This window comes from Podarcis tiliguerta (genome assembly GCF_965153285.1).
Source record: "Podarcis tiliguerta genome assembly, chromosome: 14".
Taxonomy (NCBI): Eukaryota; Metazoa; Chordata; class Lepidosauria; order Squamata; family Lacertidae; genus Podarcis; species Podarcis tiliguerta.
In genome coordinates this window covers 43,757,581-43,782,059 of record NC_139547.1, presented here as the reverse complement: position 1 = coordinate 43,782,059, position 24,479 = coordinate 43,757,581, and the positions used below count along the sequence as shown (strand labels likewise).

The 24,479-nt window shown below is 47.5% G+C and overlaps 1 protein-coding gene and 1 long non-coding RNA gene across 3 annotated transcripts in view; one reads left to right on the top strand and one right to left on the bottom strand.

Annotated features, from left to right (window-relative positions):
* POLR3E (RNA polymerase III subunit E) overlaps positions 1-24,479 on the top strand; it is a 50,416-nt gene that overhangs the window by 1,794 nt on the left and 24,143 nt on the right. Inside the window, exons 2-16 of one of the 2 annotated variants that reach the window (XM_083413523.1) lie at positions 1,302-1,384; positions 2,476-2,526; positions 3,659-3,736; positions 5,537-5,652; positions 7,779-7,861; positions 8,941-9,048; positions 10,544-10,593; positions 13,213-13,332; positions 15,789-15,874; positions 16,543-16,587; positions 17,566-17,657; positions 18,460-18,580; positions 19,918-19,999; positions 20,796-20,855; positions 22,356-22,513. In XM_083413523.1, coding sequence (XP_083269649.1) covers positions 1,349-1,384; positions 2,476-2,526; positions 3,659-3,736; positions 5,537-5,652; positions 7,779-7,861; positions 8,941-9,048; positions 10,544-10,593; positions 13,213-13,332; positions 15,789-15,874; positions 16,543-16,587; positions 17,566-17,657; positions 18,460-18,580; positions 19,918-19,999; positions 20,796-20,855; positions 22,356-22,513 — 1,286 coding nt within the window. In that variant the 5' untranslated portion in view covers positions 1,302-1,348. Of the gene's footprint in view, positions 1-1,301; positions 1,385-2,475; positions 2,527-3,658; positions 3,737-5,534; positions 5,657-7,778; positions 7,862-8,940; positions 9,049-10,543; positions 10,594-13,212; positions 13,333-15,788; positions 15,875-16,542; positions 16,588-17,565; positions 17,658-18,459; positions 18,581-19,917; positions 20,000-20,795; positions 20,856-22,355; positions 22,514-24,479 lie in introns of those variants that run through there. The other variant, XM_083413524.1, reaches the window with a different exon arrangement.
* LOC310664579 overlaps positions 22,478-24,479 on the bottom strand; it is a 182,905-nt gene continuing 180,903 nt past the window's right edge. Inside the window, exons 2-3 of the long non-coding RNA XR_014504969.1 lie at positions 22,967-23,233; positions 22,478-22,602 (exon numbers count right to left, since the gene is read on the bottom strand). This is a non-coding gene — a long non-coding RNA (uncharacterized lncRNA). The remainder of the gene's footprint in view (positions 22,603-22,966; positions 23,234-24,479) is intronic.

Sequence of the window (24,479 nt, the reverse complement as noted above, 5' to 3'; positions counted from 1 at the left end):
GGAGGTGTGGTGTATAGCCTCCAATGTTCTGGGCAGAGAGGAGGTTCCCAGGCTAGTGTGCCTTTTCTTCTTTTGTTCCTTAATTACTTGAGGGATATCTTGAGTGATTTCTTGAGTGATTTCCTGAATCCCACTTAGGTGGGTCATTAGGTGTGGATTAGTTGCTAAAGCCTTCGTGTCTTGAACTCTTGAACTTTGTGAAGAGTTTTTCTGAGAAGATGGCTGTACTGCACTTGGTGCAGTAGCCAGAGCACAACCAAGTGCAGTACAGCCATCTTCTCAGAAAAACTCTTCACAAAGTTCAAGAGTTCAAGACACGAAGGCTTTAGCAACTAATCCACACCTAATGACCCACCTAAGTGGGATTCAGGAAATCACTCAAGAAATCACTCAAGATATCCCTCAAGTAATTAAGGAACAAAAGAAGAAAAGGCACACTAGCCTGGGAACCTCCTCTCTGCCCAGAACATTGGAGGCTATACACCACACCTCCTCAACAGTATTTATAGGAACTCAAACACTGAGATCCTGCTCTGTTCCAGTAACAAGAAGCCGAAAGCACCAGCCTGAAGATGACGAGTGAGACCTCGTCGAAACGTCGCCTAGACACCCCAACTTTTACACGGGAAGACACCCGAGGACACCAAAACCTGCATATATATATATATATATACACACACACATATATACATATACACACACACACACATTATTTTCATAAGAATACAAGGACTGAATAAAAAACAACAGCCCTGTCCCTACCTATGTGTCTTACCTCAACCCAATAATATTTATTATTTTTTATGTGTTTATCCCACCTTCTCTCCAGGTGGTATCCATGGTTCCCTTCCTTCCTAATTTATCCCACAACAACCCTGTGAGGTTGGTTAGGCTGCGAAACTGTGACTGGTCCAAGGTCACCCAGTGAGTTTCATGGCTGTGCAGGGATTTGCACCCTAGTCTCCCAGGTCCAACACTCTAACCACTACACCACTTTGCCAGGGGTTGGGGGAGGTGTTGCTGGGTAGTCGGCCATGTTCATATACATGAAAAAAACACCATTCCTCTCCCCAAGTCATTGTCCTGTCCTCTTGCATCTCTGAACTGACTTCTCAGTTCTTCTGCTGTGACAGCTCATTAGCAGGTAAATATTATTATCATTATTTGTTTACAGCATGGAGACAAACTTTACCACTCACGAAGTTCTGCACATCAAGCTGCTGTTATGCCAAGTTTGCTAACAAATGAGAAAAGAGAGTCCTGGCTTAACCGAAATTTGTTGATTTCTCTTTCTTTTCTAGTTCTCTCGAGACAATACTAGCAACACCACTTTTCTTTCCATGCTACTATGGCAAATGAAGAAGATGACCCAATTATACAGGAGGTAAATAGATACATGTCTTCCATTTGCATTGGCTTCAGGACAGATTAAAGAGCATTGTATGTGTAAGGGTATCAGGGGGTTAAAGGTAAAGGTAAAGGTACCGCTGCCCGTACGGGCCAGTCTTGACAGACTCTAGGGTTGTGCGCCCATCTCACTCAAGAGGCCGGGGGCCAGCGCTGTCTGGAGACACTTCCGGGTCACGTGGCCAGCGTGACATCGCTGCTCTGGCGAGCCAGAGCCGCACACGGAAACGCCGTTTACCTTCCTGCTAGTAAGCGGTCCCTATTTATCTACTTGCACCCGGGAGTGCTTTCGAACTGTAGGCTGGCAGGTGCTGGGACCGAACAACGGGAGCACACCCTGCCGCAGGGATTCGAACCACCGACCTTTCGATCGGCAAGCCCTAGGCGCTGAGGCTTTTACCCACAGCGCCACCCGCGTCCCTATCAGGGGGTTGCTGGAGAGCAATCAGGCAAATGCCTCCCTGGTCGGCTGTAAAGCCTTGTTATTGGTGCCAAAAAAACCCTTCACCATGCAGAGCGCCACTATTCCGTGGCTGGCTCATTCACTGGCAGAATTTGAGAGTGGGCGGTCCTTAAACCTTCCCCAGCAGAATAGTTTCTTGACGCCCAGTCTGTGCTTCCCCTCTCTGCGCGGAAGCCTACTGCGCAAGGAGGGCGTGGGTAACGGAGGACCTCTCTCCTCCCCGCTTTGCTCAGGCAAGGTGTCCTGGCACCGCCTCGCCTCCCCCGAGCCCTGCAGCTACTCTCCTCCACTGAGGAGGTCTGCTTCCCACGATCTTTGGGGGCTCTCTGTAATCCATCCGGCTTTTCCCCTCTCGCCCCTGAGCTGATGGCAGTTCCCTGACAGTATGTTTTGGGGTTTTCAGCTTTGTGGTGGTTTTGGCCATGGAAATCGGTGGCGAGTAATTGGTTCAGGTTGGGCTCCATGATGAAGCACTCTAAATATGGTGCTGAGCCTGAGTGGCTGCCAGATAGGGTTGTATATTTCTTGGGGATGATTTTGTAAACTTCTATGTGCTAAATAAAATGTAACGCCTTTTTTTTTAACCCCCCTCCTCCTTTTGTTAGATTGATGTGTACCTGGCCAAAAGTCTGTCAGAGAAGCTGTATCTGTTCCAGGTATGTTAGCTGTCGAATTAACCTGTTTAAAGGGGGAATGAACTAAAGCAGGGGGCAAGGAATCTGTTCTCCTCCAGATGTTAGACTTCAGCCAGGGCTGCCTCAGTGGAGGCAGTGGTGTCTTCCCAGCAACAGCAGTGCTGGATTTGCTGGGATGGAGAGAGGCGAGGCAGCAGCGTTGAAGTCAGGGGAGCTTCAGGGCAGTAGCCCCACAGGTGCGCAGACATCTGTGGGAGCCCCGGTGACAGCCTGGAGCTTCCCCAAGCTTCCTGTGACTTTACCTGACCTCCACCTACCCCTACACCGTGAGTCACTCCTGACTCCAGCCCTTGTCACTTCAAACCAAGCATGGCCAAGTGATCGAAGTCGAGTTGTCATTGAACATCTGGAGAGCGAGAGATGCAGGTGGGGTCTGGGCAACAAGACCAAATACAGTGGTGCCTCGCAAGACGGAAAACCCGCTAGATGAAAGGGTTTTCCGTTTTGGAGGTGCTTCGCAAAACGAATTTGCTATGGGCTTGCTTCGCAAGACGAAAATGTCTTGCGAGTTCCTGCGGGGGTTTTTTCCTCCCCCCCTTTTTCCCAAGCCGCTAAGCCGCTTAACAGCTGATCCGCTAAGCCGCTTATCAGCTGATCCGCTAAGCCGCTAATGGGCTTGCTTCGCAAGACAAAAAAAACCGCAAGACGAAGAGACTCTCGGAACGGATTCTTTTCGTCTTGCGAGGCACCACTGTACTCCCAACTAAAGATATAAAGGCTAGTTTTTAACAGTGAGGAGAAGGGTGCCAACACATCTCAAATCCTACAAATTTAGGGTTGTACCCATTGTGGCTGTTGTGCTCACTCAACAGGACTTCTCCCTCTGCTCATCTTCCCTGCAGGCAAAATTTGCTCCAGAAGGTTAGGGGGATCCCCCAAAATGAAATTGGAGAGAGAGAGAGGGGGCGGGAAGCCCCCTTATGAAGCATTGGATTTCAGCTGGAAATCAGGGTTCATTGGGAGGAGGCTGCATCTTCTCACCCCCCCCCCCCCATATGTGAATGCCCCCAGTGACAGGTTTCCCCCATTCTTGCACCAAACGTGGTGGCTTGTTTTTGCCTTAACAAGCAGCAACATCTTTGTGTTTTCATAGTATCCCGTTCGCCCAGCTTCGATGACGTATGATGACGTAACTCATCTTTCGGCAAAGATAAAACCAAAGCAGCAAAAGGTTTGGGCCTATTCTCTTTTTTTGGAAATAGTTGTTTAATAACCAAATCGAGCTGTTTTCAAAAGGTTATGGCTTAGTAGAACCACTGCAGTTGGTGTGCCAGACCTAGGACAGCCGGGGTGGGGCATCACTGGGTAAGGCTGGGGACATTCTTCATCCTCAACCCTAGAAGGCTGCTGCCACTAAGTGGAGACTGTGTTGGGCTAGATGTACAAAGTGGTCTGGCTATTTATTTCTTATTTCATAGAATTTGTGTACCTCTTGGTCATAGGGAAAAAACCTCAAAGCGATTATGAAAAGGATAAAGCAATAAATTTATCACTAAAATATTTACAGCGATAATGAAGAGTGCAATAAACGACAGTAGAATACAGTGGTGCCCCGCAAGACGAATGCCTCGCAAGACGGAAAACCCGCTAGACGAAAGGGTTTTCCGTTTTGGAGGTGCTTCGCAGGACGAATTTGCTATGGGCTTGCTTCGCAAGACAAAAATGCCTTGCGATTCCTGGGGTTTTTTTCCCCCTCCCAGCCTTTTCCCCAAGCCCCTAAGCCGCTTAACAGCTGTTCGCTAAGCCGCTTATCAGCTGATCTAAGCCGCTGATAGCCTTTTAGCAGCTAATCCCTTAAGCCTTTAATAGCCGCTAATAGCGCTAATCCGCTAATGGGCTTGCTTCGCAAGACGGAAAAAAACGCAAGACGAAGAGACTCGCGGAACAGATTCTTTTCGTCTTGCGAGGCACCACTGTAGACTTAAAACAAATTGAAACTCATATAAACTTTCTAAGCACCTGAGAAGGGTTGTCTAAATAGAAATGGGTTCAGCAGGCGCCGGAAATAATATGGTGACGGCGCCTGTCTGGTATCAATAAGGAGGGAGTTCCCTGCTTATTGCGCTGCCACACTAAACAACTGAGTTGCTACAGGTGCAGTGAGAGCACTGGCGGAGGAAGAGGCGTGCGGGGGGAGCACACCGCCCCCGGCAGCACGATCCTGGTGGGGTGCTATGGTGGCTGCGCCCGCGCTGGGCGCCACACCCCTGAGTGAAGCTCCGCCACTGAGTGAGAGTATTATTTGGCACCTGTAAATTGAAGCAGTCAACCATTCCCATCAGGCTTGGTTTCCAGACCCTTGATCATCTTGGTTGCCCTCCTCTGCACACCTTCCAGCTTGACAACATCCTTCTTAAATTGTGGTGCCCAGAACTGGGCACAGTATTCCAGGTGTGGTCTGACCAGGGCAGAATAGAGAAGAAGAAGAAGAAGAGTTTGGATTTGATATCCCGCCTTTCACTCCCTTTAAGGAGTCTCAAAGCGGCTAACATTCTCCTTTCCCTTCCTCCCCCACAACGTATTTTTCCGTCTATAAGACGCCCCCATGTATAAGACGCTCCCTATTTTGGGGGTCTCAGATTTAAGAAAATGCGGGGAGATGACACCGTGTAGAAGACACCCCCTAATTTTTGACATAATTTTTAAGGTAAAAAAACATAGTCTTATACATGGAAAAATACGGTACTTCCCTTGAACTGGACACTATACTTTGGTTGATGCAGCCTAGAATAACATTAGCTTTTGTATGTTGTCACTCTTGAAAACCTAATGCATATTTTTTAAAAAAAATATTTGAACACATCTTTTTTTCCCTTTTCCTTTTTAAAAAAAAGATCCCTCACTCCTAACACAGGCTTACAGTTACTGTTAACAGATTTTAATCAGACACTTTGTGTTTTGGTTCATCTTTCCCTAATTATTCTATTCTGCTTATTAATTGTCAATGTACTGTTGATCTGCTGGTGCTTAGGTTGAGCTGGAAATGGCCATTGACACTTTGAACCCCAATTACTGCCGCAGCAAAGGAGAGCAGATTGCGCTCAACGTCGATGGCACGTGTACAGATGAAACCAGCACGTATTCCTCGTAAGTACCATTTTTGCTATAGATCAAGGAGCTGGGTTTTGACTCTACTATTGCTTGGCCAGCAGAATGAGGCAGTGGAGATGTGCTGGGCCTGTAACCAAGACCCCAAAGCCCTAAAACGTCCATCGCTGGCATCTCCTAGGAAAGACTCCTTGTCTGCAAAACCTGGGCACCAGCTGCATGCCAGTGTTGGTGATATTGAGGTAGATGGACCACTGGGTCTGGCTTTGGGCATAAAGCTGCTTCCTGAATATAAGACCCTGAGCGTTCTGGGGGACAGCAGAGGATCTGATTTGCAGGTGCAATCCCTGGTGCCTCCAGAGAAGGCTGTGGAGAGCTTCTGCCTGAGACCCCGGAGGGTGGCTGCCTGTCACAGTAGACAACACTGAGCTGTATGGACCAATGGCCTGACCCATACTAAGGCTGATTTCCCTGTTAAAATCGAAATAGGCATATAGCCTGAAAGCTGAGCTACCATACATGAATGGAGCAATTTGTGATGCAGCTGCTCAACCTTTGGCTCTTTTATCATGTGTAAAAAGATACACCTGGGTTCTTTCCCGCTTCTGAACACAGAGCATCCTTCCACCCATTCTATGAGAGCCAGTGTGGTGTAGTGGTTAAGAGCGGTAGACTCGTAATCTGGTGAACCGAGTTCGCTTCCCCGCTCCTCCACATGCAGCTGCTGGGTGACCTTGGGCCAGTCACATTTCTCTGAAGTCTCTCAGCCCCACTCACCTCACAGAGGGTTTGTTGTGGGGGAGGAAGGGAAAGGAGAATGTTAGCCGCTTTGAGACTCCTTCGGGTAATGATAAAGCGGGATATCAAATCTAAACTCCTCCTCCTCCTCCTCCACATCATTGTTTTCTCTAGTAGAGTTGCTTTCAATCATCCTCCTCCATCTGAATCTTTGGATCCAAACTTAATTACTTAAACGTAGGTCTCTCTCCTCCTCTTCCCTTTTCTCCCTCTGTCTTGGAGTGCATTTCCATAGTAGACATACTGATTTAGCAGCCACCCCTTTTCCCTAAAGAACTCTTTTTATTGTTTGTGTATGTGTGATAGAGCTCTCAAAACAGCAGCTGGCATTGACAACCCCCCAGCTTTCCAGGGTGCAGAAGCCAGGTTTAGATATAAAGATCTTGATTGTGTCTGCTCTCCCTTGTCCCCGAACTTGACTTCATATGCTGGTTGGAAGTCGGGAACTTAAACCACAGTTTCCTGGTTCAAGTTTCAATGTAAACAATGGATTGAGAAACTCAGGAAGCATAGAATTGTGATACTCGGGGAGAAAGTTCATGGGCCCAATGCTCATTCCCAATCTGAAAGACCATGGCTTATCGGTTATGTCAGAGCTTTCCAAACTTTTCATGTCAGTGCCACACTTTTTAGGTGTGCATCATTGTGCGACACAGTAATTCAGTTTTACTAGCAACCCCTTTCCAGCCCTGGGAGGAGAATGGGGAGCGTTCACACGACACAGCTACACACTTCAGCCGTCACACTAATATGTGGCGACACACAGTTTGGAAAGCTCTGAGTTATGTAATTTACAGGGGCGCTGTGGGTTAAACCACAGAGCCTAGGACTTGCTGATCAGAAGGTTGGCTGTTCGAATCCCCGCAACGGCATGAGCTCCCGTTGCTTAGTCCCTGCTCCTGCCAGCCTAGCAGTTCGAAAGAACGTCAAAGTGCAAGTAGATAAATAGGTACCGCTCTGGCGGGAAGGTAAACAGCATTTCCGTGTGATGCTCTGGTTCGCCAGAAGCGGCTTAGTCATGCTGGCCACATGACCTGGAAGCTGTATGCCGGCTCCCTTGGCCAGTAAAGCGAGATGAGCTCCGCAACCCCAGAGTCGGTCACGACTGGACGTAATGGTCAGGGGTACCTAACATCTGAACTAGGCCTTGGATTACAACCCTGAACATGTTTGGGGGTCAAACTCTGCGGGCTTTACTTCTGAGCAGACATGCAGTGCATAACTAGAATGTATACATTTGTACTGTGGACATTTCCCCTGTTTCTCCTTAAAAAAACAGTGAATGAGGTTTGATCCTGGGCTGTGACCTGCTAGTAGAATACCACTGCTCTGGTAGATATAATTGAGGTAACTTCCTGTCCTTGCAGGAAGATGATGGACAAGCAAACGTTCTCCTCCTCACAGACGACCAGTAACATATCGCGATATGCTGCTGCAATCTACAGAAAAGGTTACTTTTTAAATTTTAGCTTTTATTAAGTATTTTCTTGTGTAACAAACAAGCAAAGAAAGAAAAGTAGAAAAGGTGACACTTGAATTCTCAAGACTTGTACCAATTTTGGTAGAACCTGTGGCCTTCCAAGTGGTTTGTTGGACTCTAAAATGCTATTAGCTTCAGCCAACCTGGCCATAATGGGAGTTTGCCAGTGAGCTTCCAGCCCCAATTCAAGGTGTTTGTACTAGCATGCAAAGCCCTATATGGCTTGGGATCCAAGTATCTGAAACAGCGCTTTCCTCAGTATCAACCATCTTGATACTACAGTTGGCAGGTGAGGCCTTGTTGGTGGTGGCACCATTGGTTGACCTGTGGCAGGGCTTTTTCGGTGGTGGCTCCCCAATTGTGGAATGCCCTCCCTAGTGAGGTGCATCTGCCTACATCCTTTTTAGCTTTCAGGAGGTATTTGAGAATCTTCCTGTTGATGCAGGAATTGGGTGGCTGAAGTATATTGTTCCTGGCAAATCCAAGATCACTGGATGTTTTTAACTATGACTGCTTTTATTTTATTTTTAAAAGATTTTTATTGGCTTGGCATATGCTTTTAGAATCTTTTAAAACTGTAATTGTTCTTAGAATGTTTACGGTTTTTGTTTTTCAGTTGTGAATCTGCCCTTGTCTCCTTTTAGGAAGAAGGGTGTCATATGAACAAATAAATTTACTAAACAATTGAAATAAAGAAATGCACTAAATAAATACTCGTCCAGATGCCCCCGAAGGGCCACAGAATCCTCACCATTCCTTTAACAATTCAAATACTTCAGCACTCATATATATATACATATATATATATATTCACGGGAAGACACCCGAGGACACCAAAACCTGCATTCCTGTACCCGTGAAAATCTACGAAAGCAAATATATATATATATATATATATGGATTTTTTAAATGTTGGGATTCTGTTAATGAGATGATTGGTGACAATATTTCCATCATCCCGCCTGCGTGCTCAGGGGTGTGGCTCTGACTGCTTGTTTCTTCCCCGGAAAGTGAAAATGGCTGAGAAAATGCCCATCTTTTTCCTCCAGGTGAGCTCCACCTTACGCCTCTCCATGGAATCCTGCAAATGAGGCCGAGTTTCACCTACTTGGACAAAGCAGATGCCAAATACAGAGAGCGAGAAGCTGCTAATGAGCGTGAGTGGCTTGCTAGGCTTTCTCTGTCCACTGGCTAGTCAGACTATGGGCCTTTCTCAGCGGTGGCTGCCAGCCTAGATGGCTTTGAAAGGAGGATCAGAAAAATTCGTGGAGGAGAGAGAGGGCTTGTCGACAGTTACTAGCCATGATGGCTGTTCCTCCTCCACAGTCGGGTGGCAGCTGTGCTTCTGAATACCAGTTGCTGGAAGCTGCAGGGGCGGAGGGTGCTGTGTTCGAATCTTGCTTGTAGGTTTCCCCGCAAGGAGTCGAATAGTTGGCCCCTGGGAGAACAGGATGCTGGACCAAATGGGCCATTGGTCTGATACAGCAGGCTCATCTTTTAGGGTGCAAACGGCTACAGTCTTGGACGGCTCCAAAAGTGTGTTTGTGGAGGATCATCCCATCAAGGGAAAACCCAGTGATGAATATATATTGCACACAGAGATGGAAGCTATATACAAAAAAACAACTTGTCATCATTTTTATTAACATTTATACTGTGTCCTTTCTCTCAGAGGAGGGTGGGTGGCTATTGCTTTTGTTGTTGTTGTTGTTGTTGTTGTTGTTATTGTTATTATTATTATTTATTTATTATTATTATTTGTACCCCGCTCATCTGGCTGGGTTTCCCCAGCCACTCTGGGCAGCTTCCAGCAAAGATTAAAAACACATTAAAATGTCACACATTAAAAACTTCTCTGAACAGGGCTGCCTTCAAATGTCTCCTAAATGTTAGGTAGTTGTTTTCCCTTTGACAACTGATGGGAGGGCGTTTCCCCGGGGCGGGTGCCACTACCGAGAAGGCCCTCTGCCTGGTTCCCTGTAGCTTTGCTTCTCACAGTGAAGGAACCACCAGAAGGCCCTCGGAGCTGGTCCTCAGCGTCCGGGCAGAACGATGGGGGTGGAGACGCTCCTTCGGGTATACTGCTTTTGTTCTGCTTTTGGATCTCCCAGAAATAGCAGATCAATCCCTATATTAGATTAGATAGGCCTGTGGTCTGATCCAAGAGGGCTCTTATATCAGGGGTGGGTATCTTCAGACTCGGGGGCCAGTTGCGGCATTGTATGCCTCTATACCTGGCTCTCGGGATTCTCCTCAGGCCTCAGGCCTCACATGCCCCTGCTTCGAACCCCCAAGCATATTTTTCTGGTTGGGACATATTCTGGCTTGTTGGGGTGGAGGATGTGAGGAGGGATGTGTGAAGGTGTGTTGCCTACTATGTACCAAAGTCAACATTTACATTTGGTGCTTTGCCCCTTCTTGGCCTCTGATCCTTCCCACCACCAGCATGTGGCCCTCAGGAGCCCATTCAGAATGGAACGCAGTCCTCGGGCTGAAACAAGTCCCCCCCTGCCCCTGTCGTGAGGTACCCCTGGCAACTCCAGAAAACATAATGGCATCTGTCTTGGAGATCGCACATCCCTGCCTGGAGAAATGTTGGCTGTCAAGGAATTTTAGTAATGATTTTCACGCTCCCTTCCCCCTTGTTAACAGCTGGCGATTCTTCCCAGGATGAAGCAGAAGAAGACGTCAAGCAGATCACGGTAGGCCCAAACTCCCTGTTTAGCAGCACTTCAGAATCTGTAGCCTAGGAATGTATGCAGGAAGCTGCTTTGTACCAGCTTGGACTATTTGTTTATCTAACCCAGTAATGCCTTCTCTGACTGGCAGCTTCTTTAACAGGAGAAGCTGGGGACTGAACCTGCGACGTTCTGCCACAGAGCGAAGGCCTCTGTCTCCTTAAACTCCCTGTGTTTCTTTAACCAAGAGTGGCAAAACTACAACTCTTCCAGATGTAAGGAACATAGGAACCTGCCTTATGCCATGTCAGACCATTGGTTCATTAAGCCCAGGAGTGCCTACACTGGCTGGCAGCAGCTCTCCAGGGTTTTGGGCAGGGGATATTCCTAGCCTTACCTGGAGATGCCGGGGATTGAACCAGGGACCTTCCGCATGCAAGACAGATGTTCTACCGCTGAGCTGAAACCCTTCGCCTTGCTCTTGCACTACAACTCCCATAATCCGTGGCCCTTCAGCCATGCTGTCTGGGACAGAGTCCACTAGTGACTGGAGGCTACAGCTTCCTTGCTTTAAGGCTGTGCTGCTCAAATTTGGGTCCTCAGCTGTTATTGGACTACAACTCCCACTATCCCAAGCTAGCCGGACCAGTGGTCAGGGATGATGGGAGTTGTAGTCCAACAACAGCTAGGAGACCCAAGTTTGAGAAAAGCTGCTAAGGAATGCATTTGGCGGGGAGAGCATTAAACCCAACCTTTCAAACCTATTTCCTTGATTAGTTGAGTCTCGTCTTCCCTTTACTATCAGTCTCATCCCTTTTTCTAACTTCCTGGCCTGCCACAAGTCGTCTTCTGCCTCTTCGTTCCCCATCTTGAGTATGCTAGGACAGTGTCCTTCTAGACCAGCCTTTCTCAACCTGTGGGTCCCCATATGTTGTTGAATTACAACTCCAAACTACAAGAAAGAAGATTCCACCTAAACATTAGGAAGAACTTCCTGACAGTAAGAGCTGTTCAACAGTGGAATTTGCTGCCAAGGAGTGTGGTAGAGTCTCCTTCTTTGGAGGTCTTTAAGCAGAGGCTTGACAACCATATGTCAGGAGTGCTCTGATGGTGTTTCCTGCTTGGCAGGGGGTTGGACTCGATGGCCCCTGTGGTCTCTTCCAACTCTATGATTCTATGATTCCCACCACCCCTAGCTAGCAAGGCCAGAGCTCAGTGATGATGAGAGTTGTAGTCCAACAACATCTGGGTGCCCACAGGTTGAGAACCGCTGTTCTAGACAATGTTCTTCAGCACCATCCCCAGATGTTGTTGGACTATGACTCCCATCGTCCACAGCAATTGTAGCCAACAGCCAGGGATCATGGAAGTTGTCCCAACAGCACTTGCGGACGCAACGTTGAAGAACGCTGGTCTAGGAAACCTCCTTGGGCTCCTCCCCTCCAGCTGTGTGCTTCCTAACATGTGCATGCCCACATACATGCAGAGAGAGACATCTCCATCCCCTCTGCTTCCTTATCCTCTCCACACTCAAGTATATAGTCCTGTATCTCCGGGCGTCACCGCTTCAGACAAGGAAGCGAGGGATCTCGTAATGCTGCTCAGTGCCTTTTTGCCCTGCACATAGAAAACTTGGTGTGATGCCTCGGTCTGCATAAAAGGACTGTGAAAGAATCTGGAAATACCGTATTTTTTGCTCTATAAGACTCACTTTTTCCCTCCTAAAAAGTAAGGGGAAATGTGTGTGCGTCTTATGGAGCGAATGCAGGCTGCGCAGCTATCCCAGAAGCCAGAACAGCAAGAGGGATTGCTGCTTTCGCTGTGCAGCGATCCCTCTTGCTGTTCTGGCTGCTGAGATTCAGAATATTTTTTTTCTTGTTTTCTTCCTCCAAAAACTAGGTGCGTCTTGTATCTGGTGCGTCTTATAGAGCGAAAAATACGGTAATTCATAGGTGAGAACAGCGTAGGAAAGTAGAGGCAAGTCACGTCAATATCAGCCATGAGGAACCCTTTTCCTTCCAGAAAACAGGAGTAATAACAGGTGGAGCTGTGAAAAAGTGCAAGCAGTGGCTCCGGCCGCAGCTGCAATGCCAGTAATTTTGGTTGGCGTTCTTATTTTTTTAATTGTATGTTCTTTATTGAAGAATAAAAATCACAGGATTACATGCACAGAGTAAGTGAAGACACAAAGAAGAAACAAGAAATAGTGCCCATGTAGAAAACAAAACAGAATGAAAAAGAAAAAACATATTGTATACATTACAAAATAAGGGGGGGGGATTGCTATTGTAGTTCACCAGACCTCATGGTATTTATGAAAATGAATTTCAAATATTGTTTAAAGTCATGTTGATTGTCTCTATCACCTTCTGCCAGAATTTTTTCGATGTAGGACATTGTACAAATAAATGTTTTAGGGAAGAATTATCCCAGTCGCATCTCCAGCAGCTTGATGTCTTAGAGACATTCCTTTCAAAAACAAGCTTTCTGGCTTCAGTACATTTTTAATTCCTTGCGTACCACTGTGGACTCAGAGAGGATTTCCATACATTGGATTGGGGGGGTTGGGCTAGGTTTCTTCTGTCCGACATTTTTGGTGCTTGGATCCTGTGGCTAATTGTGGGGAAATGACACCTTTTCCAGGTGAGGTTTTCCCGCCCCGAGTCGGAACAGGCCCGGCAACGTCGGGTTCAGTCCTACGAGTTCCTGCAGAAGAGGCAGGCGGAGGAGCACTGGGCCCATTTGCATTACTACGGTTTAAAGGTAGGCGTTTATGTTGAATTGTTTCTTTAAATGTAAAGGTTCATCATTGTTTCACCCGATGTGTATATCTTTGAGGGGCCAGAGCAAAATAACGAGATCCAGCTTTACAGCTGTGAAACATAGCAGGTTGCATTGATTAAGCTGTGTCAGGAATTGGGTGTAGTATATAAGGAGCAGCACCTAGCTCTGCCATTACCCTGGGGGATGGGCTGGTGGTTGGGTCTGGTTTGTTAGTTAATGTATTTAGTGTAAATGGAGTTTTTGTTTTTGTAATTAAAACCTTGTTCAAGTACTTTTTGAGTCCCTTTATAATGCATGGTCTCCCCAGCAAGCCCTCTGCAGCGCTACCATACTGCAAATAGCCAACAGTTTAGGCACATCTACTTGTGTTTCTGCTGCAAAAGTGGATATGCTAAATACAGTGGTGCCTCGCAAGACGAAAAGAATCCGTTCCGCGAGTCTCTTCGTCTAGCGGTTTTTTCGTCTTGCGAAGCAACCCCATTAGCGGATTGGCGCTATTAGCGGTTTAGCGGCTATTAGCAGCTATTAAAGGCTTAAGGGATTAGCGGATTAGCTGCTAAAAGGCTATTAGCAGTTTAGTGCCTTAGAAAAAGGGGGTGGGGAGCGAAAAAAAATCGCAGCAACTCGCAAGACATTTTGGTCTTGCGAAGCAAGCCCATAGGAAATTCGTTCTGCGAAGCACCTCCAAAACGGAAAACCCTTTCGTCTAGCGGGTTTTCCGTCTTGCGAGGCATTCGTCTTGCGGGGCACCACTGTACGCTTGAGTGTTTGCACAGTGAGTTTTACATTTTACACTGCCCCCCTTTGCAGTAAACGGAGAGCAGCAGTTGCATGCAGTCAGGTCTCAGGCCTCAATTGATTGAAGGCCACTGGGCTAGACTAACTCTCAGGGTCCCTGTGATATAGCAGCCTCTGAAAGTTTACTTCTCTGTATGGGGCAACTGCATATTCCTGCATTGCAGAGGGTTGCACTAAATGACTCTCAGGCTCCCTTCCAACTCTATGATTATGTTGTCCTTTCGGCACCTGCTAAAGATGTCCTCCTTTCAACAAACCACCTAAGGTCTTTATCCCAGCTGGTATCTGTCTCAGACTTGAGCTGGTTTTACATAGGCGCTGTCGTCATTTTAAATTGTTTTTATATATGCAAGTGTTTTAGCTGCTTTTATTTATTTTTCCCCAGTTCTAAATTTATTTATTTATTCAAAGATGTATAAAAATACACATCCATTGCAAAGTATATATATATTTTTATAAGATGCTGAGATAAAACAGCTACTTAGTCTAAAAGGGAACAGAGTCAGAAGGAGGAAAAGTCAAGGAAAGTTTAAAGCTAAAGAAAGAGAAAGCGAGAGAAAAGGAAAAGAGAGGAAAAAACTAAAGAAAGATAAAGAAGAATGTTATATTGTAACTGTTTTATGTTGTGACATGGATTGCTTCAAGATGGGAAGCCATTAATAAGTGAAATAAATATAAAAATAGTGCGTATTTTTGAATACATTAGAGATTAGTTCCAAATAAGCCTAAGTAATACTTGTGCAGTGTTTTTTCCCCTCTCCCCCTTTTTATACTCCCTTTTGGTGGTGATTTGGGGAGAGGGGACTGAAGACTGGATGGCCAGGGCAGTGCTTCTCACGCTATATTATGTGGTGGACTGACATTCCCCCCCCCCCAATTGTGCCAAGGGACCAGTTCACTTGGTAGACCATGAGACTCTTAATCTCTGGGTTGCGGGTTTGAGCCCCACGTTGGGCAAAACCATATCTGCACTGCAGGGGCTTGGACTACAGTGGTGCCTCACAAGACGAAATTAATTCGTTCTGCGAGTTTTTTCGTCTTGCAAAGCACCGCTGTGTATTGACGGTTTCCCATAGGAATGCATTGGCGGTTTTTAAAAAAAGGCACAAGACGTTTCGTCTTGCGAAGCAAGCCCATAGGGAAATCCGTCTTGCGAAGCAACTCTTTCGTCTTGCGAGTTTTTCATCTTCCGAGGCATTCGTCTTGCGAGGTACCACTGTATATTACCCTCCCTTCCAGCTCTACAATTCTATGATTTCCATGATCTTTGAAACATTCCACCAAACCTGGACTGCGGTGGAGTTACTGCAACCAAAAGCCGGTGGCTCGTGGACCAGCACTGGAGTAAGAGTTGTGTGACACAGGAAGTGTCCATATACTTCTGGTTTTCTCAGTGCATCCAACAGGACTTGAAATTTGTGGGGGAAAGCTTTGCTTTCAAAACCCTTACAAGTCTGTCTTACAGCAATTTGAGGGGAATGCCAGCTATTCTGTTTCATATTATACGGGAGAAATGTGCAGATTAAGCACAGCGGGGATCTGAGCCGTTGTTCACAGAGTAGCCCTTAAGCCTCTAAGCATTGCTTGGAATCTGTACCCCATCATGAATCTTGGGCTTCTCACCCCTTCTTTCCTAGGACAGCCGTTCCGAACATGAGCGCCAGTATTTGTTTAGTCAAGGTCACGGCATGGCTGGGAACACGGAATTAATTAAATCTCCAAGGTAAAGGTCTTTCTTTTAATTCCTCAAATGGTTTCGTTGGGGGCAGTTCTGAAGTCGGGGGCTCACAAGCGCACTTTTAATGCATTTTTTATTAGCATGGGAAATGGCATGCTTACATTCCGTCCCCCCCCCCCCCCGGCTTGCATTTAATAAATTCCAGGCCTGACAAAAAGCTTGTATACGTAGACTTTCTGCTGGCTTTTCCACCTCTGCAAAGTTAAATGGCCAATTCACAATGCCTTGGGCCTCATTCTGCCACTGCTACCGTCTCCCCACATGATATTTGCTGCTGTTGCTTTCTCACAGCTGTTCCCCTAGGCCTCAAATGAGCTGTGCGGGGAGGTTTCGTGTTCCTTGTGTGTGGGAAGGCAAAATAGGAGATGAGTTTCTTTTTTTAAAAAAAGTATTTTTATTAAAGATTTTCTTGATTTACAAAGCTATGTGCAATGTCTCTCGGGAGACGAGTTTCTGAATGGAGATTCCCTAGACTCGGGGGGGCGGAGGGGCTAGTCAACCTGGCTCCCTTCAGATATTTCTGACCACAATTCCCATCAGCCCTCGTCATCTGCCACCCCAGCAAGGGATCATGGGAGTTGTTGTCCAGGCTGTCATGTTGGCTATCCCTTCTCTAGGCAAGCAATGTGACCTACTCTTTCTCTTTCCCGCAGTGAATACTTGATGATGCTGGTGCCTCCGAGTGTGGAAGATGAAAAGTAAGTAAGCCAAGGGCCACATTCTGTTCTGACCCATCTTCCAGGGGCCGCATGCCAGTAGAGGGCAGGGCCTGGGGCAAAAGTGGGTGGGGCAGCAAATGTAAATTTTGCCTTGTGCAAGTGCCTGCTTTCTACCCAGGCATTCTTCACATCCAGGGGAGCAAGAGGCATTGGAGTTTTCAGGGACACTTTCTAGGCAGGAGGGACGCGGGTGGTGCTGTGGGTTAAAGCACAGAGCCTAAAACTTGCCGATCAGAAGGTCAGCAGTTCAAATCCCCGTGACGGGTTGAGCTCCCGTTGCTCAGTCCCTGCTCCTGCCCACCTAGCAGTTCGAAAGCACGTCAGACTGCAAGTAGATAAATAGGTACTGCTCTGGCGGGAAGGTAAATGGCGTTTCCGTGCGCTGCTCTGGTTCGCCAGAAGCGGCTTAGTGATGCTGGCCACATGACCCGGAAGCTATATGCTGGCTCCCTCGGCCAATAAAGCGAGATGAGCGCCGCAACCCCAGAGTCGGCCACAACTGGACCTAATGGTCAGGGGTCCCTTTACCTTTACCTTCTAGGCAGGCAAAACAAATCAAGCAAAGGGGGCATTTTCTGTGAAGCTGACCTGTTCCCATTTGTAATAACCATGGTCGCATCTCCTGCTCCCATGTCCTGTCCCCCCCAATCTGTGCTGATTGGTTTCTCCCAAGCCAATATGGCGTAGTTGTTAAGAGTTGGGGACCAGGGTTCAAGTCCCCACTTGGCCATGCAGCTAACTGGATAACCTGTAACCAACTGCTCAGCATCCCCTACTTTGCAGGGTTGTTGCGAGGTTAGAAAGGGGAGGGGGAGAGCCACGTATGTCGCCTTGCGCTCCTTGGAGTATAAATGAAATAAAACTCTTGCTGAAATGGGGAGGGCAGCTTTCCATAATTCGCCAAACCTCAGTTCTCTGTGGTGGTTTCCCAAATCGTACCTTTCTTTCCTTACGTAGGGACAAGCCGGTAGCCCCAAGTAATGTGCTTTCCATGGCTCAGCTGAGGACTCTGCCCCTTGCGGACCAGATCAAGATCTTGATGAGAAACGGTATGCTGTTCGACATTACGCAACTCACACGGCCTCTGTGAACTCTCTTGACTTCCTGTGTTACCAGCCTCGCCTGCTCCCGTTTCCTGGTTAATGGATACAGCCTGCCATATTAAACAGGGAGACACCGGGCCCCGCCTGAAATACATATTTAAAGCAGTATCTTGCCGCTAGAAGCAGTCATGGCTCCCCTCCCACAGCAAAGAATCTTGGGAACTGTAGTTTGTTAAGGGTGCTGAGAGTTGCTAGGAGACTCGAATTCCCTGAGTGGTTTGACAGTCCATCCCTCTTCCCAGGAATTGTTGCTCTGTGAAGGGGAATAAGGGTCTCCCAACAACTCTCAGCATTCTTGACAAACTACAGCTCCCAGGATTCATTGGGGGAAGCTCGGGCAGTAAGAGTATGAGACTCTTCTCAGGGCTGTGGGTTCGAGCCCCGTGCCGGGCAAAAGATTTCTGCATTACCGGGGGTTCTTTCAACTGTTCAGGTCTATGATTCTAGGATAATTTAAAGTGGCATGATGATGCTTTAAGTGTACTAGGGCAGATGGGCTGTATTTCACTGCTTGCAATTATTTGCGCTCTTATCCTATGAACGTTTAACTTCAACCAGAGATTGGAAAGCCTGCAGACATCCAGATAATTGCTAGACTCCAGCTCCCATCAGCCCCAGCTGGCATGGCCGAGGACAATGGGATTTGCAGTCCAGCAACGTCTAGAAGGCCACCGGGACTCCATCCTTGACTTAGGTATTTGAATCTCTAAGGATTATTTGCATTTTCTGCTTTCCCCCCCTTCTGCAGTGAAGGTCATCGCTTTTGCAAACCTGATGAGCCTCTTGGCTTCTGGGACGGATCCTACGGCAGCCTTGCGGTGCATACAGCAGGTGGCGCTGTTGGTGCAGGGAAACTGGGTTGTGAAAAGGTAAAAATGCCTTTTGTTCTTCAGGGACTCACCCCTTGCAAAGAACGCCAGTCTGTTGTTCGAATTACGGCAGCTCTTATTCTTCTTGCTGCTGTTTTTTTTACAGTGATATAAACACAATAGCACACAATGCAAAGCATGAAAGTTTGTTAATGCGAGACAAGGGTGTATTGCTTGTGTGCCCATTGCATATTTTCAAGCTGGCTCCTTGTTGGATACAAACCATGCACCTGAAACATGCAGGATCATAAACAGTGACTCCCGGCACCCAAAGATCATAGAATCATAGAATCATAGAGTTGGAAGAGACCACAAGGGCCTTCGAGTCCAACCCCCTGCCAAGCAGGAAACACCATCAGAGCACTCCTGACATATGGTTGTCAAGCCTCTGCTTAAAGACCTCCAAAGAAGGAGACTCCACCACACTCCTTGGCAGCAAATTCCACTGTCGAACAGCTCTTACTGTCAGGAAGTTCTTCCTAATGTTTAGGTGGAATCTTCTTTCTTGTAGTTTGGATCCATTGCTCCGTGTCCGCTTCTCTGGAGCAGCAGAAAACAACCTTTCTCCCTCCTCTATGTGACATCCTTTTATATATTTGAACATGGCTATCATATCACCCCTTAACCTCCTCTTCTCCAGGCTAAACATGCCCAGCTCCCTTAGCCATTCCTCATAAGGCATCGTTTCCAGGCCTTTGACCATTTTGGTTGCCCTCCTCTGGACACGTTCCAGTTTGTCAGTGTCCTTCTTGAACTGTGGTGCCCAGAACTGGACACAGTACTCCAGGTGAGGTCTGACCAGAGCAGAATACAGTGGCACTATTACTTCCCTCGATCTAGATGCTATATTCCTATTGATGCAGCCCAGAATTGCAAGTGAATGCAAGAATCTTGGAACCTCATGCAAGAGTTGTGCAATTATATCAGAATTCTCCTTGGGAGTTTCTGATCACAGGGAACCGCTTGTACGTAGACCTTAGAACCACTTCTTCCTCCTCCTTCTTTTCTTTTCAAATTTAGTTTTAAAGTTATTTACTACACCGCCATTGCACACACCTGCATTGCACACACCTTTCTGGTTCTTTCAAAGCCCTGCCAAATAGAAACCGGTCGTGTCACATGCACTTCTATGTAGCTTTCACTATTGTGAAATTCTTTCCGGCTTTAATATATACAAAGCGTTTTGGTTTCTCCTTGGAATGCCTTTAGCTGGTGGCTTGCAATCCCAGGCAATGTTTCAAGGTGCCATTGGATGGGTGCCCGGAATTTCTGTACATGTGTTATTATTGGGTCGCACTGTGGTGTCCTGCGGCTAATAAATGGTTTGTCTTCCACAGCGATGTCCTCTATCCAAAAGATACCTCCAGCCCGCACAGTGGAGTCCCAGCGGAAGTGCTCTGCAGAGGAAGGGATTTTGTTGTGAGTATTAAAAAATAAAAACAAGGAAGTCAAATATTCCTTTCGCTGCAACAGCATTGCAAAGAAGTTTAGGAAGTCTGTTTGCCCACTTAAACATTTATCTTCTCAAGTCCAGAAACCCTTGGAAGCCACCCAACACAAAATGTGTGTTCTCTACCAACCCTGCCCTTGGGGAGGGTGTTGTTTTGTTTTTTAAGTGTTCAGAAGCTTTGGGGGAGTGGGCAGGGGTTTGTTGGTCCCTCTCAGACCTCTATACAAGGCTGACTCTTGTCCAACTTTCACTCGGCACTTTGGCAGGTGCTCACCAGATTGAAATGTGTGTTTGCACACCTGTGGGCTCCTGCTTGTGTTAATCATTTGAGGTTTAAAATTGGAGGGGGGGGGGAGCTTAGGATGGAATCCAGCACAGCAAGACCATTGTTCTGTCGGCACAAGGATTTCTGCTTGTTCAACAGAACATTTGCCCGCTCTCTCTTGTTGGTGTGTCCCCTTCAGTCTATCTGTCCAAGGATTTCCCCCAACCCTCTGGAGCAGCATTGGGTGGGAGGAAGGTGTCTTGTTGCGTAAGAGGGAATCCTTAAATTGGTGGGACTGGTTAGTAGAATAATGCCCTTTTCCTTAACCGTTTTTTGCCCAGAGGAGGCCTTTACTTGCTTCCAGACTGGAGATTCAGTACATCAGGTTCAACAGCAGTTCTCTCATATTAACAGTTGTGCTTTTTTTAAGATTGCGGCTGTATTCACACTGGAGAACGGCCTCTTTTTAATACGATGGTGTCCTTCTCTCCCCTTCCCAGATGTGGAAGTTTACACAAGACCGCTGGGTAGTTCGGAAGGAAGTAGCCACAGTTACAAAAGTGAGTTCCTTTTATAATTCTTTTGCTTTGTTCGGGACACTCATCTTGGTTCAACCTTCTGTTTTCAATCCAGGGTTTTGATAACTTCATTCAAACCATTCAGTATATGGTGAGACTCCTGCCCCATAGCAGAGTGGCAAAAGGGGCCTACAGTTTTATAGGGGAGAGCTATAAAGAATGGGGCCTTGCTGATCTCCCCCTTGCTATGGTGTAGCCTCCTAAAGGTAGAGGCCCAATGTGCTTCCCTTCAGCTCTCCAGTCCAAGGACAAAGCTGTTCTCTGGGTCTTGAACTTACTTGCCAAGCCATCTCCCCCCAAAAAGGAACAAAAAAAAATCCACATTTTCTGCAAATAAAATTTGCAGCCGTGACAAATCACACAGATCACGCACGCTTGTTGCTAAAGCGTTTTGTCATGCACTCTCACATACGCAGCATTGTTATTATTATTTTTAAATCATCAGGCATAGGCAAACTCGGCCCTCCAGATGTTTTGGGACTACAATTCCCATCATCCCTGACCACTGGTCCTGTTAGCTAGGGAACATGGGAGTTGTAGTCCCAAAACATCTGGAGGGCCGAGTTTGCCTATGCCTGATTCAAAACAATCGGCTGCATCTTTTGGTACTGTGTCATCAGGGTTGACCCTTCCAAAACATCAACTTCGCTGCAAAGTTAATGGTTTAAAAGGAACAGTTGGGTTTTCCCCTTGCAATTAATTCAACAGGGCTAGCTCACCTGACATTTGTAGGCACTCATTTTGCAGATCTCTATAAAGGTAGACTCCCAAAATACGGAGGAGTCTTTGTCATGTCCCTACCACAGGAGTGCAGGAAGGGTCCCTTAATTTTGCACGCACACACCACAATGCCATAGGGTAGGAATTGGATTAATATGCATGAGACTTAGAGGAGCATGTTTCTACTTCTGAATATTTTCCAGTGCATTTTCGTTATTTATTTAATTTTTATTGGAATTTTATTTACAACATAACACAACCCCCCCACCCCCTAATACACCGATCCACCCTCATTAAACGTGAACATAACATACAGTGAACATAACATACAACAATACAAACAACCAGATAAAAGACTTCCTTTATCCTGTATCTGTCCTCCTTATTTACTTCTTATAAACTGTTTCCTTTATGAATAATTATTAAGATTTTTCTAACTATAACTTAAATATCCACAAAGTCTCCTGCATTTTCCTTAAATGAAGTGGCAATTGCTTTGTAGGGGAATTTTGCCTTTCCATTTGTAGATATGCTAGTTTTACGCCCTAAGCATAGGGATTGCACAGGCAAGTTGGAGCTGGTTTATCTATCGGACTTAATGCCTTCTCTGAGTTTCGGCTTCTTGGAGGTGCAGTTTAGCCTCCCATGTTTTTCTTGCGGGGCCACACCCTCGCGCTTTGTGTGGCCGCCGATCTCGTTTAAAAAGGGTTTTGGTTTCTCCTAAGCAGCTGGTTGCATATATCTATTGCTTTGTTTGTGCAGCTCGGCCCAGAAGATGTGAAAGATTTCTTGGAGCACATGTCTTTCCTGAGGATAAACAAGGGCTGGGAATTCAAGCTCCGTTACGACGAGGATTTTGTCCAGAAGCACCCAGATGTGGTCCAGAGGCAGCAGATGCTCTGGATGGGCATCCAGGCCAAGTAAATGGTTTGCTTTTCCTTGGGGGCGGGAACAAAGCCGAGATGGGAAAGAAAAAAACATTGGTTTCTCCCTTGCTTCTTCACACTACCTGTTGCAGTAAAGGTAAAGGTACCCCTGCCCGTACGGGCCAGTCTTGACAGACTCTAGGGTTGTGCGCCCATCTCACTCAAAGAGGCCAAGGGCCGAAGACACTTCCGGGTCACGTGGCCAGCGTGACATCACTGCTCTGGCGAGCCAGAGCCGCACACGGAAACGCCGTTTACCTTCCCGCTAGTAAGCGGTCCCTATTTATCTACTTGCACCCAGGGGTGCTTTCGAACTGCTAGGTTGGCAGGCGCTGGGACCGAACAGCGGGAGCGCACCCCACCGCGGGGATTTGAACCGCCGACCTTTCGATCGGCAAGCCCTAGGCACTGAGGCTTTAACCCACAGCGCCACCCGCGTCCCTCTACCTGTTGCAGTACAGTTACGTAAATGGAGGCCGGTTGCTTAGACGGATTTAAGGGTTTATTTTCTGGATCCTATTACATACGCCTGCTTGGGCCCGATCTTATTTACAGCACATGGTGCCAGCAAATAACCTCAGGAACTTGTAAGACCATCTGCACACACCCCAAGTTACATTCAGAGATTCATAGTGTTAATGCCAAAAGAGAATAGGCCAAATTGCACATGGTATACTCATCGATCTTTGAATTGGAAAGATCGGTCCAGTATACCTGAAGGATATCGTTCTGCCCGGACGCTGAGGTCCAGCACCGAGGGCCTTCTGGTGGTTCCCTCACTGCGAGAAGCTAAGTTACAGGGAACCAGGCAGAGGGCCTTCTCGGTAGTGGCACCCACCCTGTGGAACACCCTCCCACCAGATGTCAAAGAGAACAACAACTACCACACTTTTAGAAGACATCTGAAGGCAGTCCTGTTTAGGGAAGCTTTTAATGTTTAACAGACCAGTGTATTTTAATACTTTGTTGGAAGCCGCACAGAGTGGCTGGGGAAACCCAGCCAGATGGGCGGGGTATAAATAATAAATTATTATTATTATTATTATTTGTCAGGGCTGGCTCCGGGTCCCAGCTCACCAAGGACCAACGCTAGCCGATAGTACAGTATCAAAGTCTTTATTGAAGAATAGTCTCCATTTACAAGTCTCAGCGTCCCAGCCCTACGTCTGGACTCTAGACCGGCGAAGCTCTGTCTGGATCTCCACCCCCCGTGCACCAGTTCAAGACTCTAATCTTACTCCACCTCTTCCTTCTCTCTCTCTTCCTCTGGGTCTTACTACCCCCCGGGGTCTCATTCCTCCTGGACTCTTCCGATGCGGAGCTAGACCCCTCTGACTCCTCCCCCTCTCTTCGGCGGGCTTTAGGACCTGGCTCCTTACCCGGGCTGCCCACCTTGCCGCCCTCCTGTACATTTGAACTTGGCGCGCGCGCGCGTTTTACTTTCCGAATGACCGTTTCCTCGCTCCCTGACGAGGGTGTGGCCACTCCTGCCTCACGTTCTCCCTCTGCCTGCGCGCTCCCTGATCCCGATGCCTTGGACTCCTCCCCCCTACTGCACTCTGGGGGGGACGCTGGTCCGGATTTCCAGCTGCTACTCTCTGAGTCCCCTTCTTCCCGAGGTGTCCCCCTGGGCACTCCCCTTGCCCTGACCATGGGGGCCCCTTTCTGTGAATCCTCCGAGTCACTGGAGAGACTCAGAGATCTTGGACTACTGTCGCCGCTGACATTTCCTTCCGACTCCTCCCCCTCGCTCTCTGTTTCTTCCCTCTCCAGTGACTCTGCTCCTGAACCCCTGACATCCATCCCCCCCTCGAAGCCCCCCCTTCCCCCCTCCCCTTCCTCCGGCGGGGGTGCTGGGTGCTCCGTCGTTGTGGGGGTGAATGGTGGATACAGTTCGTCCCCCGTGGCGTGCATCCAGTTAGAGAAATCCGGCTCGTCCTCCATGTCTTCGCCGACCTCG